The following is an 18,313-nucleotide window of genomic DNA, read 5'->3' on the forward strand; positions in this document are numbered from 1 at the left end:
AAACTAAAACAACTAAAATTTAAATTATTATTTTGCACTTGACTATTTGCAGGTATAAAACAATGGTGGAATAACGAATGCAACATATATTCAAATAAAGTTTTGGAAATTTTGAAAATATTTAATTTCCGTTAAGCATTATATTTGAGGCGCATTGTATCGAAAGCCGCCAAATCCATTTTTTTTTTTTTTTACCGAAATTGAGTTATATATCGCTTGCTATATGTTTGATCTGAAGAAATTCCATGGAAACAGAATTTTGCTTAAAAGCTTAATATTTCATACTAAAAAAAAAAAAAAAAAAAAATGGATGTGGCGGATTTTGATACTAGGCGCCTCATTTATTAACACTTAACTCTTTCTTTTTTCACTGTCTCACACTAAATAACGAATTGTTTAATAGAGGAGAACTCAAGGATTTGTTACATGGTGGACCGCAATTGAGTGGCTCAGTTCCTGGTAATCCGATTGCTAGGAGAACAAAACATGAAATAAAATTTGCTTAAAAATTTGATTTCTAGATGTTGAAGCGGATAGAAACTGCGATCTCCCACTCTTCTGGAAGCTCTGGCGTTTCTTATTTCTCTTTTAAAAATTAGTTCTATTGATAGGAAAATAATAATTAAAATCCATCTGATTATTTGGCGTTCAGTCGAGAAATTCTTTGTTCACTGACCAAAGACTTATACAAGGAAGATTGGCAAGCTGCTCAAAATGTAACTTTCTTGATTTGTCAAAGATTTTTTTCAGAAAGTTATCTAAAGAAATATTTGCAATATTTCACTTTTTTCAGGTGCAAATAGAGTTTAGTTCGCCTTCCACCAATGTAACACGAGCTGCATGTGCGGTAGGAGCATGTGTGTGTCAATTTTGAAAACGAATCACCATTCATCAGTCTTGTGGGCTATAATCAGGGCTATAGTCGAGGGTACACGGTGGTACACGCCGTATACCCTCTGCTTAATCCTAGTCATTAAAGTGTACCTTCTGCTTCAAGGCGTATGGTACTTTTTACTTTGGTTTTATTTATATTTATTTATGTATTTAATCGGGCCATTACTTTAGTGATAAAGTGACTATATCACTTTTTTTACCTTATATTCTTAGCAGAAGTTAAAATATCCCAGCATGATATTTCAGGAGTTAGCAGGGGTTATTATGAAAAGATCTTTTTTCTAAGTACCCTGCTTTTTTATGTTTTTTTCTGAACTAAAATAGAGGTAAATTGGGGCGCAATTTTCTTATTTCTGGCAACATAGGGCGCGACTTTTTCTGTTTCTTCTCGAAGAGAGTTGTTCCTTCTTCATACCTACATCCATATATGTTATTAATGGTGTGATTTAAGTAAGGAGTGTCATAAAGAAAATAGCATGAAATGCTTTTAGAATATAAAACAGTAGTGTATCCTTTATGTTTTAAATTAATTAATACGTGTGTTTTACATTAAAAAAGCCTTCTATGTTTTTTTTGTGACAATCATAGATGATCACAAAATAGCGTATACCTTCTGCAAATTTTAGGACTACAGCACTGTCTACAATCTATCTATCTATCTATCTATCTATCTATCTATATATATATATATATATATATATATATATATATATATATATATATATATATATATATATATATATATATATATATATGCGTATTGAGGTAATGTACATTTAAAAATAAAATATGTTTTATCTTCTATTATTAGGTTTGTGTGAATGAAATGTCCGTTTAAACGTCTCGCGGGAAACTCAGCTCACCAACACAACACAAAAATGGCTGAGGTTACATGTTTAACGTCACTAACTCAGTACCAGCAAACAGAAGGGGTCAAACAGACAATTAGGACATATTGCGTGGTTGAACAGGGCCCTATGATAATACACCATGGAGAACCCAACTGCCACTGATGTTTCTTTGTTCTGCAGCAAAAGGGAACAGCCAAAAATATTAACAGTGCATTTGGGCTAGGAATACCGAATGGACGTACCATTCGCCGTGGATTTTGTCACATTTCCTTCCGGTCACAATCAACATCATATTTGGATGAGCTCCACAGGAATACCCTGGAAGTAGACCCTCAGAAAAGTGTTCCTGCTACTGCTGATGAGTTAGACATGCTTCATACCACTGTCATTCGGCTGTACATTAAAATCAGTAAGGTGGAAAAAGTTGGAGTTACGGACGCGACATGATTTGATACCAGGCAACAAGAATCGCCGTCTCGAGGTGTGCAATTTACTGAGTGTAAAGAACAATCGAAAAAGTTTCCTGCGTCTGATTGTCACTTCAGATAAAGAAAAAAGTACTTATGGAGTTGCTATGAAAATCGTAAGCGTTCAAGACAGTGGTTTTATCGTGAACAATATCCAGGACATTTCCTTAAACCATATGTCAATCCACAGTAAGTGTTGTTGCTGGTATGGTGATCTATAGTGAGGATGATTCATAATACCTTTCACAGGCGAGATGAAACTACCAATGCAGATCGTAGTGGTAAAGTCTCTAAAATACGACGCAAGCATCAAGCGATGGTCAACAAACATGGTGTCTCCATATTGCACGACGGTGCTGTCACGCAAAGAACAGTGTAGACTTTTAACGCGTCGCAGCATGGAATCCTTCCTCAGCTACTGTGTGCCCCCAATTTCTCTTCCATTGACTACCATCTCTTCGGCATTTCGGTCACTTCTTGGCCGTGAAAGACCTTCCTTACTACGAGTAGTTAGGCGGAAAAAGTGCGGTTGAGAACTAGTTCGTACCTCAGGCTCCGAATTTCTGACGCTCACTGAATCCAATCATAAACTGAGTAATGGCAAAAGTTTGCGGTTGAAGAAAATAACTACTTTGCTTAACCAGACATTGTAGTTTATGTTTTTGGCCTCTGAAAATAACACATACACACATAAACTAAGTTAAGTGATAGGTCTGACATTTAACTTAGTATAAAAGTTCTTCATTAACAGTAAACATTCAAGTATTAAACACGTTTAATAAGCTCATAAGATTTACGGGCAAAGGCAGGAAATCATTTTGAGAAGGAGAGCTCCTATTTGTCCTCTCCTTCCCTCCATCAGGCACTTGCCAGGATTTCGTAATAGGGGGGGGAGGGTCCGTGACGAAATACTGTGGTTATCACACCAGGAGCTCGATCATTCTAAACTATTTTACTGGCAACATATATTGGTTCGTATAGCTAGGGTTTCGCAAGGGGGGGGGGGGCGTGACATGAAATAATGTGGTTACACACGAGGGGCTCGATCAATCTAAACTATTTAACTGGCAACATACCCATATTGGTTTTGTAGGACAATAAAATGAGGATATGTTACTAAGTTTTTCATAACAAACTATAAAGAAATCTCGAATAAAATAATATAAAAAAAGTATTGAAAACGATGTAGCCTTCCGAGGGCATTCGAACTCTGTTCTTGTTCTTTCTTCTTTTTATTATCTTCGTTTAATGCCGTCAAGGATAGAAACGAGATGTCTTTCGGCAGTAAAGCCATCCTATAAAAAAGATTAGTGTTGCCGCGAAATTGTAAATTTCTTTAACAAGTGTAACTGGAATCTATGTTGCCAGGCTCATATTATTGGTGATTGGGGGCATTTCTTAAGTTCTACCTATAAGTCTGATCGAACCGGTTTATCGATCATCATTTGTAGTCCATAGGATTAGCATGGAGCTAGATGGAATTCAGAATGCTCCGTTACAATAATATTCATTTTTAACTTTACCCCCCGTTTTCTCCACACCAAGCTCCTCATAAGAATGAGTAACCAAACGCTTGCTGTAGCTTTGTATTTTTAACGCTGATTCTTCTTTTTCATCCTTACTTATTTTTTCATTTCTAGTTCCGAAGGGGGGGGGGGTCCGGACCCCCGGACCCACCACTTCGCTACGTACCTGCCTCCATGGGTACACCTGTGCTGCTACTCCATAAAGTTCCCTCAATCTAACAATGGTAAGAATTTTTCAACCTATTTTTGAGACATTGCAACAGAATTTGTTAGATGTAATTGTGAAAAAAGAAATAAATAAATTACTTCGGATTGCTAAGAAAACTCCAACTGACCAACGCAGTATATATATATATATATTTAAGAGTTTATGTCTGTATTACAGTTTCGGCTATGTAACACACATATAGGGTAACTTCGGCAAATAACGCCAGTCGGGTAATAACGCCATTTAAAGCTTTCCACAGTGTTAGCCAGGGTTGATATGTTTAAAACAAAGTGTTTAAAACAAGTGTTTAAAACATGTTTAAATCGAGGGCTGTTGTTTTATTCAGTTTGTTTTAAACGTTTTAAACAAATTGTTTTAAACGTGTTTTTTTCTCGATGCTGGTTGGACATGTTTAAAACAACTAAAATATCAGATTGAAGAAGCTAATTTAATTTTCCAACAAACAACCCATCCTCCGCAGGATTTGTGCATGGAGTAAATTACAAGCAGAGTTATATTCTTATTATAACAGCAATTACTGAACGAATTCTGCAAATCAGTGTGCGTATAACTAAACCAACAGAAATTCAAGTGAAGTATTTGAACATTTCTTAATTTCCAAGAATAACGGAGATTAAACACACTATACACTATTCTGAGATCCAAATTCACAAATTCAAAACTTCGGTATTTTTTGACCACTATCATTTCCATAAAAATGAACAGTTCTCACACGGGATGTACTTGAACCTGAACCCACAAAGTGGGGGTGATGTATATATTTCCAGAAAACTTGAGTTAAGGTAAGATCAAAACCAGTTATCAAAATTGGGGAGGTCTCAAGCACTCACTTGAGGGCAGCACGTTACTCATTTTTATTAATACCTTAAAGCATGTCTTAAAGTCCGTTGCAACTCCGAAAAATCTGAAATGGGGAGACAGATACGAAAACAGAAAAACATGTCTTTTATCATTTCAAAAGTATAACGTATCAAAGTAAAATAAATTGTCCCAGGGTCCCAGACGGGGTCCAACTCAAAATTTTTAAATGGAAAGGGGGATCAACTTGCATATCGTATGAAAGTTGATGCTAAATAAAAGAAGATAATTTAAGTCGCGACTCTCTACGATAAGCCTGTGCAAAATAACGATGGATCAAAATATCAACACAATCTTCATTGCAAAGTCTATGGCCATTCGTATGTATCTGAAACGTTAGAATAGGCGAGAAACAAAAACCGGATATGTCATTATTTCAAAAGTATAATAATTCAAAGTAAAAAAAAAAATGTTCCAGGGTCCCAGACGGGGTCAAACTCAAAATGTTGAAATAGCAAGGGGTTCAAATTGAGTATCGTATGAAAGCTTATGTTAAGTAAAAGAAGAGGAAACAAGTCTCGACTCTTGATGAAAAAGTCTATTGCCACTCCTATTAATCTGAAACGGTGAGACAGGTGTAAAAACAAAACAAAACAAAACAAAAACTAGAATGTATCTAAGGAAAAAAAAAATATCCCAGTTTCAACTGCAGGATAACAGACTGGGTCCAACTCAAAAGTTTCAAGTGTCAAAGGGGGTAAATAAGCACATCATGTGAAAGCTCGTGTTAAATTATACAGAATTGGACATTGGACAAGTCTGGACTGTCGATAAGCATTGCAAAATGGCACGAGCCATTTCCTTTGATACATTCTACTGTTTGTTTTGTTTTGTTTCATTTTTTACACCTGTCTCACTGTTTTAGATTAATAGGAGTGGCAATAGACTTTTTTTTTAATCAAGAGTCGAGACTTGTTTCCTCTTCTTTCACTTAACATAAGCTTTCATACGATACTCAACTAGAACCCCTTTCCATTTCAACATTTTGAATTGGACCCGTCTGGGACGCTGGAACATTTTTTTTACTTTAAATTATTATACTTTTGAAATAATTACATATCCCTGTTTTTGTTTCTATACCTATTCCATCGTTTCAGATTCATACGAGTGGCCATAGACTTTGCAATAAAGATTGTGTTGATATTTTGACCCACCGCTATTTTGCATAGGCTTATCGTAGAGAGTCGCGACTTGATTTATCTTCTTTTATTTAACACCAACTTTCATACGATATGCAAGTTGACCCCCTTTCCATTTAAAAACTTTGAGTTGGACCCCACCTGGGACCCTGCGGGGGACCCTGGGACAGTTTATTTTACTTTGGCACTTTATACTTTTGAAATGATGAAAGACATGTTTTTCTGTTTACATATTTATCCCACCGTTAAAGATTTTTCGTGGTTGCAACGGACTTTAAGACACGCTTAAAGGTGTTAATAAAAATGAGTAACGTGCTGCCCTCAAGCGGAATGCTTGAGACCTCCCCAATTTTGGTAATCGGTTTTGACCTTACCTTGTCCCAAGCTTTCAGGAAATATATACATCACCCCACTTTGTGGGTTCAGGTTCAAGTACATTTTGTGTCAGATCATAAGCTAGAAGAAATGCTCTGACAAACACAATACAATTCATAAAAAAAAGAGCAGTGACTAGCCTACAAAGAGCAAATGACATATTTTAACTAAACAGTTTTCAAGATACATCTACATCTGCAACATGGGGGGCTAATAATGATTAGTGTCTACGGCATAACAACACAATTAACTCTAGACACCCGCCAGGGATTTTAACAGAATGGTAGACTCTTACGTTCGAGGCTCTGGTGACCCCCTAATTATCACAGAGTCATGAGTTATACACCATTGGAAAACTTATAGACCACAAATTCCAACGAGGTAACATTCGTGAAATTCCCGCTGTATTCGTAGAAAAAGAACAGACATAAAAAAAATCATTAAAAATATGAAAATATTGACTTTGCGGAGTCCTGGCAACCCTTGCAGTCATCTTACGTTGACAAAATGATGCTAATGTGTAGGCCACATACTTGTGACAATATTATAAGAAATGGTAAGAAAAATTAAAAAAAAAAAAAACTTCATCTTCCCTCTCTTGTCCGTACATATGTACCTCCTATATACATAAAATGCAACTGACGGAAAGCTTCATCCCTCAAAAATACTTTGGTACCAAATCATCTTTCTAGCTTAATTAAGGACTGAGCTATTGATATTTGTTGTAAAAATAAATGTAATTTACGCCAAAAAAACTTTAACTCCAAAAATTGGCTAACTTTGCCCCCTCCCTTCTCCCCCATATAAGCAAGAAGTACAAATACACGATATTATCATATAGTGGCCTACTTCATTGCTTCACGTAACAATTTTTATGAATCTATTTCCCCAAGAGGGGGAATGGCCCTCCAAAAAACTGTTGAAAAAAAAAAACACGATATTTACCCTCCTCCCATATACATAAAATGCACACCAGCAAAGCTGCAACTTTCAGGAATAAATTGGTACCAAAAACATCTTCCAGCCTTAATTTGAGGTTTAAGACTGAGCCATTGAGGTTTAAAGCCCTGACACAGCAGTTGCTTCAATGGGCGTTTAAACATTAAGAATGCAGACCACCAGTAGAACGTAACACAAACTAAACTACATATTCTGTGAACGGAGATCGGAAAATCCAGATTTCTTTCTCCGGAATTGAACATTTGGGCGGATCGAGATTAGGGAAGTTCCCGAAATTTGATCTAGCGGTTGAATCTAGATGGTAAATAATACCTATGAGTGTAAAAATGTAATATATGTGCCTTTTTAGATTATTCTTTTGAACAAAATAAACATTTTAAACATGTTTTTTTTGTTTAAAACAAAGTACTTTGTTTTAACCGTTAAAAACGTTTTAAACAAAAAAACTTGTTTTAAACATAAAAACTTTCTTTTTGTTTTTTTAAAAAACGTTTTTTTTTTAAAAAAAAACCTGGTGTTAGCATAAACACGTGGTTCGTAAGGTGACCGCTTATGAGTGTGTGATAAACAGTGATGCCTGTTGTCTTTGTAGACACAAAGACTAGAAGTCAGACAAGCGTCAGTAGAGAAACCGGTGAACAAATGTTGACGTGACAGCCGCGGAGCAGAGGAAACAGCTCGCAAATTTTTAGTGTGTCAAACGAGGTAGGCGAATTGTTTGAGTAAAAGTGAGAGTTTACTATTACTAAAGGTATGCGTTGGTAGGGCCGTACTTGCATAATATTATGATATAGATAAAATATGGAGGACCGCTATTCTTGGTATAGAAATAATGGCCAAAACAAAGTCTATTGTTTCTGAAAATAACGCCACTATCACGTGGGGAAATAACGCCATTCCATCTAATCGCTAATAGAAACTAATACTAGTATTAAAAGTTCGTTTTTCTTTGTCGTAGTGGTAGAGCCGAAAAAGTCTAGTTTTATGCTTTCATGGCAAGACACTCGAGCATCGTGTGCCGAAAAGCGGAGAATTTGAGCTATGGTAAACTCATGCATTTCAACAGAACCATGTGAACGAATTGAATACGCTATTGGGAAATACACTTGATGGTATGAACCTTTTGTGACAATCCTGAACTTATTTACAATGCAGGTAAAATGCAGGGCTATAACTAACGTACAACAGTAACCTAAAAATTTTGGTACAGAAAGGGAGCAAGCGAGTACTTAATGCCACACATGGCGAAAAAGGTGAAACTGTGAGTGTTATTGCGTGCACTAATGTACCAGGTTCAAATTAGATCCCTCCGATGGTGTTATACAAGGGAAAGTATAAAAAATAGTTTGGTGATGATCTTCCTCCAGGTAACACCTATGCAATGACACCTAAAGGCTATGTTACAAAGGGATATTATCAATGTATTTCGTTACGATTCCGTACATTTCTGGAACATTTCAAGACATAGGATCCCTGGCCGAGCACTGCTTATTGTTGATTGCCATCGCAGTTATCTTGATATTACCATTTTGAATACTGCTGAGACCTCGTATATTAAACTGCTCTGCTTGCCTGCATATAGCACCAATGAACTTCAACCGCTCGACAAGAGCTTCTTCAAATCGTTAAAATTGTACTGCTCAGAAGCAGTTGACAGCTATGGGCAAACGCATCCCGGAATTACACTTGGGAAGCTACAGTTTCCAAAACTGTTTTCACAGGCATGGTTCCGTTTAGCAACACCTCAGACCACAATTTCAGGCTTCAGCGCATCCTTTTAGGAAAAATGCTATACCCGATGTCGCTTTTTCCCCAAATGATGTCTCAGAGAAACAGCAACCTCCACCAACACATCCAAGCACACGATCAGCCTTCATCTCTCCTTCAAAACCACCGAGTGCCCACTCCATCCACGAGCTTCTGCCTACAGCTAAAATAACTAGGAGCAAATCTCATCCCAGGTAGATTTCTCTTATTGTCAGAGGAGTATTGGTAACACTAGACCTATTCGCAAGAGCGGCCCTTTCACTTCTCCCGGCACGTGCTCCGTGGGGACTGTGGAGGATATTGCTATGATCTCAGGGGTCTTAAAATTTGAATTAGATGTATTGAATGCAAGATTTGGTTTCACGAATTATGTGATTCTGACAGTATTGTTAAATGTGGCTTCTGAACATTTGTGATGTTGGTTGTGCATTGTTGTCTGGGTCCGACGAGTAGTGCTCCATATGACTGCAGCTGTTATGTTAAGAGGTTCGCAGTCATCAGAAGAGTTACGGTTAACGACATGTACGATGACTATGAATTTTGTGTACCAACAAAGCAGGTAGCACATTGCCAAGAACATTGTTTAGTTGTGTGCAAAATGTATTTCCTTACAATTCCAACACCTTTCCGTTGTTGTAAAGCAAGTGGCGTTATTTGCCGACACGTCTGGTAATAACGCCATCTCACACTCACTCCGATTTTCAGTGCATTGTGGTCGACATTGTGTGTGTAGGATCTTTGTTTTCTCATTGCATTATAGCGGAGGGTTGACTCCATCTTCCATGTAAGTTGCACGGTTCTAGGTATGAAAACACTTGAACACCAGAACAATATGTTGAGTTGGTGGCGTTATTTGCCGAAGTCACCCTATATATATATATACCGGTACTCTTAAAATATATATACTGCTTGGAGTTTTATTAGCAATCTCGAATCATCCAAAGCTGTAACGAATAATTTACAAATTATTTAGTTTTCACACAATAGCATGAAGCACTGTCGAAAGAAATGGTAATACCGATAACTTTACCGAGCGAAGTAGCTCAAGTGGTAGAGCGTTGGCTTCGCATTCGGGAGGTCGTGGGTTCGAATCCCGCTGCCGACCATCCTGACTGAGGTTTTCTAGGGTTTCCCTCAATCCTACCAGGCAAATGCCGGGATGGTACCTACTAAAAAGGCCCTGGCCGATACCTTCCCAAATCCTTTCCATTGTTATTGTTGTTGTTGGATATCCAGTGTAAAATGGCCTCTGAGCTGTATCTGGTGATTGTTAAATAAATAAATAAATAAATAAATACCACAGTCTGTAAATCAGAGACCTAAGTTCTCAGCGAATACAAAGGTAAAATGTTTTGTGTTTCATATGTTTTTCATACACCTTCTAATGACCACTGTTTATGCTTAAATAGTAATTAAAAGCGTCTCCCAGTACCGCAACTTCCCCTATACAATTCACTGTGGCTTTACCGCAAGATTCTGAAACATGAATATTTAGATACAGCGTGTACAAATTTCTGCACAATTCCTTGGTCCGATTACAATACGTCCTATAGTTCTCGAACTGTAGCGCCTTACCGTCGTGTTCGGCACTCGGCAGTTTATAATTTCGGAAGGACACATTTTCGGCATGTTGTATAAGAGGTTAGCATGTTGGCTATTTGCTCTACTCACGAAAGTATTCTTTATAGGTGAACGCAAAAGCTCTTTATCACGCAGGGCGCTGATCTTTTAAGTTGCAGACGGGATCTGTTGTAGTATAAGAACTAATGTAATTAGATATTGAAAAATTTAATGACATTTGTAATCTAGTAGGTCCCGTCTCGTATAGCCTCGCTGCTGAAAGGGGCATTAAACCCAAAATCAACTCAATTACAGACTACCAACATTATCTTCAAGAACTAAGGATGAGTTCGAGCTCTACTTGATGGATTGAATGGAGTTCATGTTACTAAGTCATATCATACTAAACAGAAATCGAACATTTTATGTATTTCAAGAAATGCATTTAAACAATACATATAACAATAGCCTACGTGATTCGTTCTGCTAGATTTTAAGGTTTACCTTTATGTACATTTACTAATGTGGAAAACAAAAGAACCCAAAATGCAGTTGAATACTTTCCGGCATTCACAATGTGTGGGAAGACTTCCCTTGTATCATAGTATCTTCGGAAACATTGTAGAAGACGCCAAAAATGTGGTAAATCGCTTACGACAGTTCTAATCCATTTAATTCCATGTACACAATAACCACGTTCTGCAAAAGAAAAGAAACACATATATGCATCTTTTATCACTAATGAAAAGCAATGTGCCAATCATTAAATAGTAGAGATAATGACTCTAGAGCTCATTTCTACATAAAAGACTGTTGAATACTACATTCATAAATTATGTTTAGGTCGCATAAGTTTAAGTCACATGGTCAGTGCTAAAGCAAATAGTAAAATAAATCCCAGAACAAATTGCTTGATTGTTGTCAAATACAAGAACTCGATTCTCAAACACCTGTTCCATTTAGTGAACTATCAGAGTTCTGATATGAAAGCTTCTCTTGTCTTTGTCGCAAATAAGATCGTTATCATTGAAGGTAAAAACAACTCTTAAAAAAAAAAAAGATGTAGAAGGAAAATCAAGAAATAAAGATAAAAGAGCTAGTTGCACTATAATTGCAAACTGATATGTTGAGATTGAAACTCCATATTGAATTCTATAAAAAGGATTACCATCTTTCAGGTGTGTTTGCTTTATCTTTCACTAACATAATAGATTAATATTATAAAAAAAACAAAAAAAAAAAAAAACAGACACAATGAGATTGTATTTGTAGTAACTAGTTAAGCCTTTCCGAGTGCAAGTGTAATTTCCCTCCCCTTCGTTGTTCATGCTGGAGTAGCATACTGAAAATCGTGACTTTTAAGATTTGTTCTTTCTGCAGAAAGAGGAAGGCGGGAAATTACGTCATTGCACGGGCGAGAAATTGCCTAGGGCCGGCCCTGATGATATGTACACTCATGTCCAAAATGATTGTCGCAAATCTATAACTGTCTTCTTGTAAGAATATAATTTGATAATGATTTTGTAGGGTACTTTTAATACTGACGCTATGTGTATAATCGGAAAATGTACATTTGTGGTAAATTTCATAGAAAAAGAATTATAAATACGAAAATGAGAAAGAGTAAAACAAAATGCTAAATGGACAAGAAAGTTTTGTTCTTATTTACTGCTATTTTGACATGAAATTTGCCACATACATGTCTTTGCCGATTATACACATAGGCCTACTAACATTATAAGAAATACCAGGCGGATTCGTTATCAAATTATATTCCTACAACAACATATTTATAGATATGCGACAATAATTTTGGACATGAGTGTACATACAAGACATGAATATAGGATGACATAATTTGAAGGAATGCAGGTTGTTTCAAAATGAATATTAGGGTTTTGAAACTTTGTAGTATCTATTGCAATTAACTTACAATTATAAGTATTATCAAATGAAAGAGCAACTCAAACAGTTTTGTACGCACGCATGTCATGCATTGTTTCCTCTGTTTGCCGTTAGAAAGAGCAAGTAGCAAAGATTGAGACTAGAGAGCAGAAACCTTTTTGTGTTTTAATTTTCCAAAGACTGAATCTGTAGTTACAGTGCCACCGTCTGTGTGAATTGAATGTTTTGTGCCATATGACGGAAACTTTATGGGCCTTTCTCACCTATCGACTCTATGTGTGCCGTGTGACGAATGAATCTCACATCGAACACTTGTAGCAAAAACTGCTTGAGATGCTCTTTTACTTGATGTATTGTTTATAATTGCACGTAAAATGTAATAAGTACTACGAAGACTTAAAACCCCGATATTCATTTTGAAACACCCTGCATTTTTCAGCAACAGTATTGGAACTAAGATGTAAAAAGGAGAGAAAATTTTCCTTATAAAGTGATTGTTTACAACAACGATATTATTATTAGTTAAGACTATAACCACTACAACAACACGAGTTACTAGTAAAAAAAAAAAAAAAAAAAAAAAAAAAAAAAAAAGTAATCAAATGTACAATAACCCTTTCGTACCCAGGTGGCCAAAGTGGCACATACGGGTGTGTCACTTTTTTAATCTGCTCCTGTATGGACCCTAATTGATATATATATATATATATATATATATATATATATATATATATATATATATATATATATATATATATACACAGTGCGTTCCACGAATAACACTAAGGTTCTCCTCCTGAAGAAACGAAGGCAGATAGAAACATGAAACCTTCAAGGAACTTAAAAGGCAACATTATGCTGAGAAGGAGAATCCCCCACAAGGGGGGCTAAAGGGGGTTACTGGGGGTAACTCAAAAATTTTAAATAGCAACCCCCATCGTGTGGTACCTCGTTTGAAAGGTAATCACGAGTAAAGACCACTTGTGAAAATTGTAAGTCGCTAGCATGTCCGTAGCCAACATGGCGACCATCCGTAAAGGACGGTCGAAGTGCGTTCAACGAATAACACTAAAGCTCGTCTCCAGAAGAAACGAAGGCAGATAGAAACATGAAACCTTTTGGAACCTTCAACGAACTTAAAAGGCAACATTATGCTGAGAAGGAGAATCACCCACAAGGGGGGCTAAAGGGGGTTACTGGGGGTAACTCAAAAATTTTAAATAGCAACCCCCATCGTGTGGTACCTCGTTTGAAAACCTGTAAGCAGAGAGTAACATAGTATGATTTGGAACATACCTCATTAATGCAGGAGATTCTCGAAGTGTGCACCGCCCACTTCCTGGCAGTAATGTAAACGTTGGACGAACTCCTCTCGAACACGGGTAAAAGTTATTACCGGTATAGAATGACAGGCATCAACTATGCGTTGGCGCAACTCCGCAATGCTGTTCGGCTGCGTGCGGAACACTATAGTCTTCAAATAGCCCCAGAGGAAAAAGTCGGGTGGGGCAAGGTCTGGCGAACGGGCTGGCCATTCAATGGTGCCGCGACGACCAATCAATCGTCGCGGAAACTCACTATCTACATAGTCACGTACAAGGCGGTGAAAATGGGCAGGACAGCCGTCATGCTGAAAAACGGGCGGAATCTCTCCAAATTCTTGCGGATTCTCTTCCATTGCCTCGACAATCAACGGTGCAATAAAGACTTGCAGCAGCCCCAGGTACTTCTCACCCGTTAATATTCCATCGATGAAGAGGGGCCCGATTATGTGATTACCTAAGATACCCGCCCAGACATTCAGCGACTCTGGGTGTTGAGTGTTGCCTTCACGAAATACATGAGGGTTTGTGTCACACCAATATCGGCAGTTATATCTGTTGACCTTGCCATTCAAGTAGAACGTACTCTCATCGCTGAAACACACGTTGGTCAGCACAATGGTCCCACGTGCCAATGCCTCACACATCTGCTCACAAAACTCGATACGCATATCGGGATCATGTTCGCTTAACTCCTGGACCATATGTAGTTTGTATGGATGGAAGGTATGTTTTTTTAAGATTCTGTATGTCGTGCGTGACACACCACACGTTTGAGCCACAGTTGTTATGGACTGTTGAGGATGCACATTCAGCTCCGCCAACACTTGTATCTGTGTTTCTTCCGTAGCAACACTAGGGTTTCGAGGCTTTGGGGCATTGGTCACACTGCCTGTCGTAAAGAATTTGATTAATAAATGGCGTACAGAAGAAACACTAATTGGGTTGCGCACATTTTGTTCATTGAACAACCGTGCTGTTGCACTGTACGAACGATTCGTAGCACCAAAGAGTAACACAATTTCAATTCTCTGTTCAAGAGACCACATTATGTATGCAATGTAGGATGGTCAAACGCACCAACACAAACACACGTCTACGTCCTTCAGACCTACTGTTCCGGGTTGTAATGTAGCGCACTGTTGGTCGGAAAAGCACATCTGATAGTGGTGCACGAGTAAACAGAGTACCTTTTCTAAAGTACGTGTGTCCAACACCAAAGCGCCACCACGGGCAACTCGTCGTTATGAACTACATCTCCTCGTCCGTAAGAATAGCAGCTCGACAGTAGCGCAATGGTAAAGTGTTGGTTCAGTACACATGCGGTCCGAGGTTCGAGCCTCGGAAGGTTCAGCTTTTTCAATAATATTATGGTACTCTCTTTTCTATCGGTTTCAGTTCAATTTCCATGTTTTGTATTTGCAATACTGTTATAGTGTTAGTTGTGTGGTATGTGTATTGTGCATTCGTTCCGAACTAGACCTACGTTAGACTTTAGAGTTTGTTGTGGACACGGTCTGGTCTCTATACGCGATTACTTTTCCAGCGAGGTACCACACGATGGGGGTTGCTATTCAAAATTTTTGAGTTACCCCCAGTAACCCCCTTTAGCCCCCCTTGTGGGTGATTCTCCTTCTCAGCATAATGTTGCCTTTTAAGTTCCTTGAAGGTTCCAAAAGTTTCATGTTTCTATCTGCCTTCGTTTCTTCTGGAGACGAGCTTTAGTGTTATTCGTGGAACGCACTGTATATATATATGCCAAATATGGTTGGATCATAGTTTATCATATTAAATGGCGTGACAAACATCTTGGCATTTCAAGGCGGCGCTCCAAGTTCCCTTTAATGAGAGACCAGCGGTATTGCCACATTTATTTTGTACACATCCACGTCTATCCCCTGCCACCTGATCGCGCTGTAGTTTGTCTGCTTATCCATAGCCACGCTCCCTAGCACTCGGCAACATCGCGTCAGAGATTTCGTTTTATTCGTTTAGCTGAAATGCCAAGATGTTTGTAACAGGCTTTAGTTTCTTTTTCTTGTGTGTGTCGAATTTTCTTCTCAAATTTCACCCCAGTCAAAAATTCTAGAATTTTCGAATTTCGAATTTTCTTTATTACTTTTCCCCTGTAGCTTCATTCGTTGTAGAGAGACCTCCTTAAGACTTGTCAGGTAGATACGTCGGATGGATACCTAATTGTTGACATCAAATGGACGGGCCTGCGCGCAGTGTTGCCAACTACGGAAATTAAAATTTCCTTAAATTTGGAAAAAAAATTCGAAATTTTTGTTATAAATCCGTACCTATACGTCCGAGTGCAAGTCAACTTACGCCAGTCGAACATTTGTCCTTGTTGAAAAAACGCGGGTACATATCGTTACAGTGGGGTAATTAGGGGCCGCACAAAAAATTGGGATTTAGGTTCTAACTCTTGATTTTCCCCTAGCTTTCTGTTTATCGAAATATCATTTTGGTAATTAGCTTTGTTCCTTAAATATCGCCATGATACTTGTAGGATATGTTAGTAATGTACCAGTGTTTATTTTAAGATAGTTTTCGTCTGTCTGGTAGCAGTGTTGCCAGCTACAGAAAATTTTAATTCCAGATTTTAGAGGAAATTTTGGGGAAAATTACGTGTTTTGTCTATTATTTCCCTCTTGTTGGCTACATTCAAACAAACATACCACTGTCTGAAAGCCTCGTCCTTAGCCTACACAGCGCACCATAAAAAGTTTCGGTAGAATAATTAGGGGAAGTACAGTTGAGGTTTATAATAAACCATTTTCTGTAAATCGTAAGAAAATGGTGAATTTCTGAGGTAGAATGAGTTTTTTTTTTTATTTCATGCGTATGTTAGATATCGCCATGATACTTGTAGAATATGTTCTTGGGATACCAAGATTTACTTTCAGATAGTTTACGTCTGTTTGATAGCAGTGTTTCCAGCCAAAACAGTTAATTCCCGATTTTAGGTGAAAAATTCGACAAATTTCCCTTTCCCCTCTATTATTTCCCTCTTGCTTGCTACGTTGGAACAAATGTACCACTACCTGAAAGCCTTCTCTTTAGCCTACTGAACGCACCATAAAAAGTTTCAATAGGATAATTAGAGAAGCTGTAGCCCGGCATATCTCTTGATTTTTGCTTCTGAGGCGTAAAAAGTGTTAAAATTTCATGTGTATGGAAACAGAGATTTTTTTCTCTCTCTCTTTGAATGGAAGCCAGCGACTTCAGGTTTTCACTGTACCTTGTCAACACACCAATTTTTTTTAGGTGACTTGGACCCATATGGCAACAGTGGTGCTAGATACAAAAAAAATCTTGAAATTCGGTTAGAGATTTTTTTTTGTAAATTTTCATCCCTACATTTCCCTCAGTAATTTCCCACCCGCTGGCAACACTGCAATGTAACTTACACCAAAAATAACCACATTCCTTTTCTAAAAAAACAAGGCCTTAACCATTTCAATCAGGTAAATTTTATTTGAGCAATAAATCACTAACTGAAAATGTAAGAAAACGCCAAAAATGACCTGGATCCGAAAGGAATAATCACACGATTTTGCTCGTATAGGTACAAAGAAACAAACTATTTGTAAGTTACGAGTTTTCGACTCAAGTTCTATATAGTATTTCAATAATCTTCAACATAAATCAGTAATAATAGTTGCCAGAAAAAACAACAACAGACATTTAAAAAAAAACATGAAAAAGAACGATGTTTTTATTTAAAAAAAACTTCACAGAAAAAAACTTGTTTTACACTAGCTGTGAGCCGTGCCGCTCTTGAACAGTTTTGCCGGCGCTCTCTAACTCTTAACAATTTTTAGCTCGAGCCGGATACTTGCTCCTCCGGAACTCAAACCCAGTACCTCGTGAACGTCTCCTATACTCCTAGACTTCACGAGTACCGAGGTCAGCAGTTTTTAGTAGTCAGATACAAACCGCCTAACTTTCATGTTTATCCACAGTATTGTTATAATAATAATAATAATAATAATAATAATAATAATAATAATAATAATAATAATAATAATAATAATAAAGTTGTAGTATTGTAGTAAGTATCATTGATAATAATTATATTGTCTATGTAGGATACTTGAAGAAAGTATTTGAAACTACACAGAAACTTTAGCTCGATTTGGCTCGACTCGACACGAAACTCGAGACAAATTCGAGTTGAGTTCCGAGTCGAGCTGGAGGAAATGTTTCGAGCCGAGTTCTCGAGTCGAGCTCAAAGATGTCTGTTTCGAGTTGAGTCGAGTTTCAATGAAAACTCGCTCGTGTCCATCCCTAAACAAAAGGCAGATTGTCTGAAAGCATGCGTTTTAAGTGCAGGCGTAGAAAGCCAAAAGCCAAGCACCCGGCAACTGACCGAAAGACTTCTTGCTACTAGGGTAACAGCATATTCTGGTAAAAACACTAGAGATGCAAGGGCTCGAAAAAAAACCGGCTTT

The 18,313-nt window shown here is 37.6% G+C and overlaps 1 protein-coding gene across 1 annotated transcript in view; it reads right to left on the reverse strand.

Annotated features, from left to right (window-relative positions):
* Positions 1–18,313, reverse strand: part of LOC145685975 (solute carrier family 53 member 1-like) — a 192,101-nt gene that overhangs the window by 73,691 nt on the left and 100,097 nt on the right. Inside the window, exon 8 of the mRNA XM_081758771.1 lies at positions 11,131–11,325. Coding sequence (XP_081614897.1) covers positions 11,131–11,325 — 195 coding nt within the window. The remainder of the gene's footprint in view (positions 1–11,130; positions 11,326–18,313) is intronic.

This window comes from Thermobia domestica, chromosome 5, assembly GCF_964235325.1.
Source record: "Thermobia domestica chromosome 5, izTheDome1.hap1.1, whole genome shotgun sequence".
Taxonomy (NCBI): Eukaryota; Metazoa; Arthropoda; class Insecta; order Zygentoma; family Lepismatidae; genus Thermobia; species Thermobia domestica.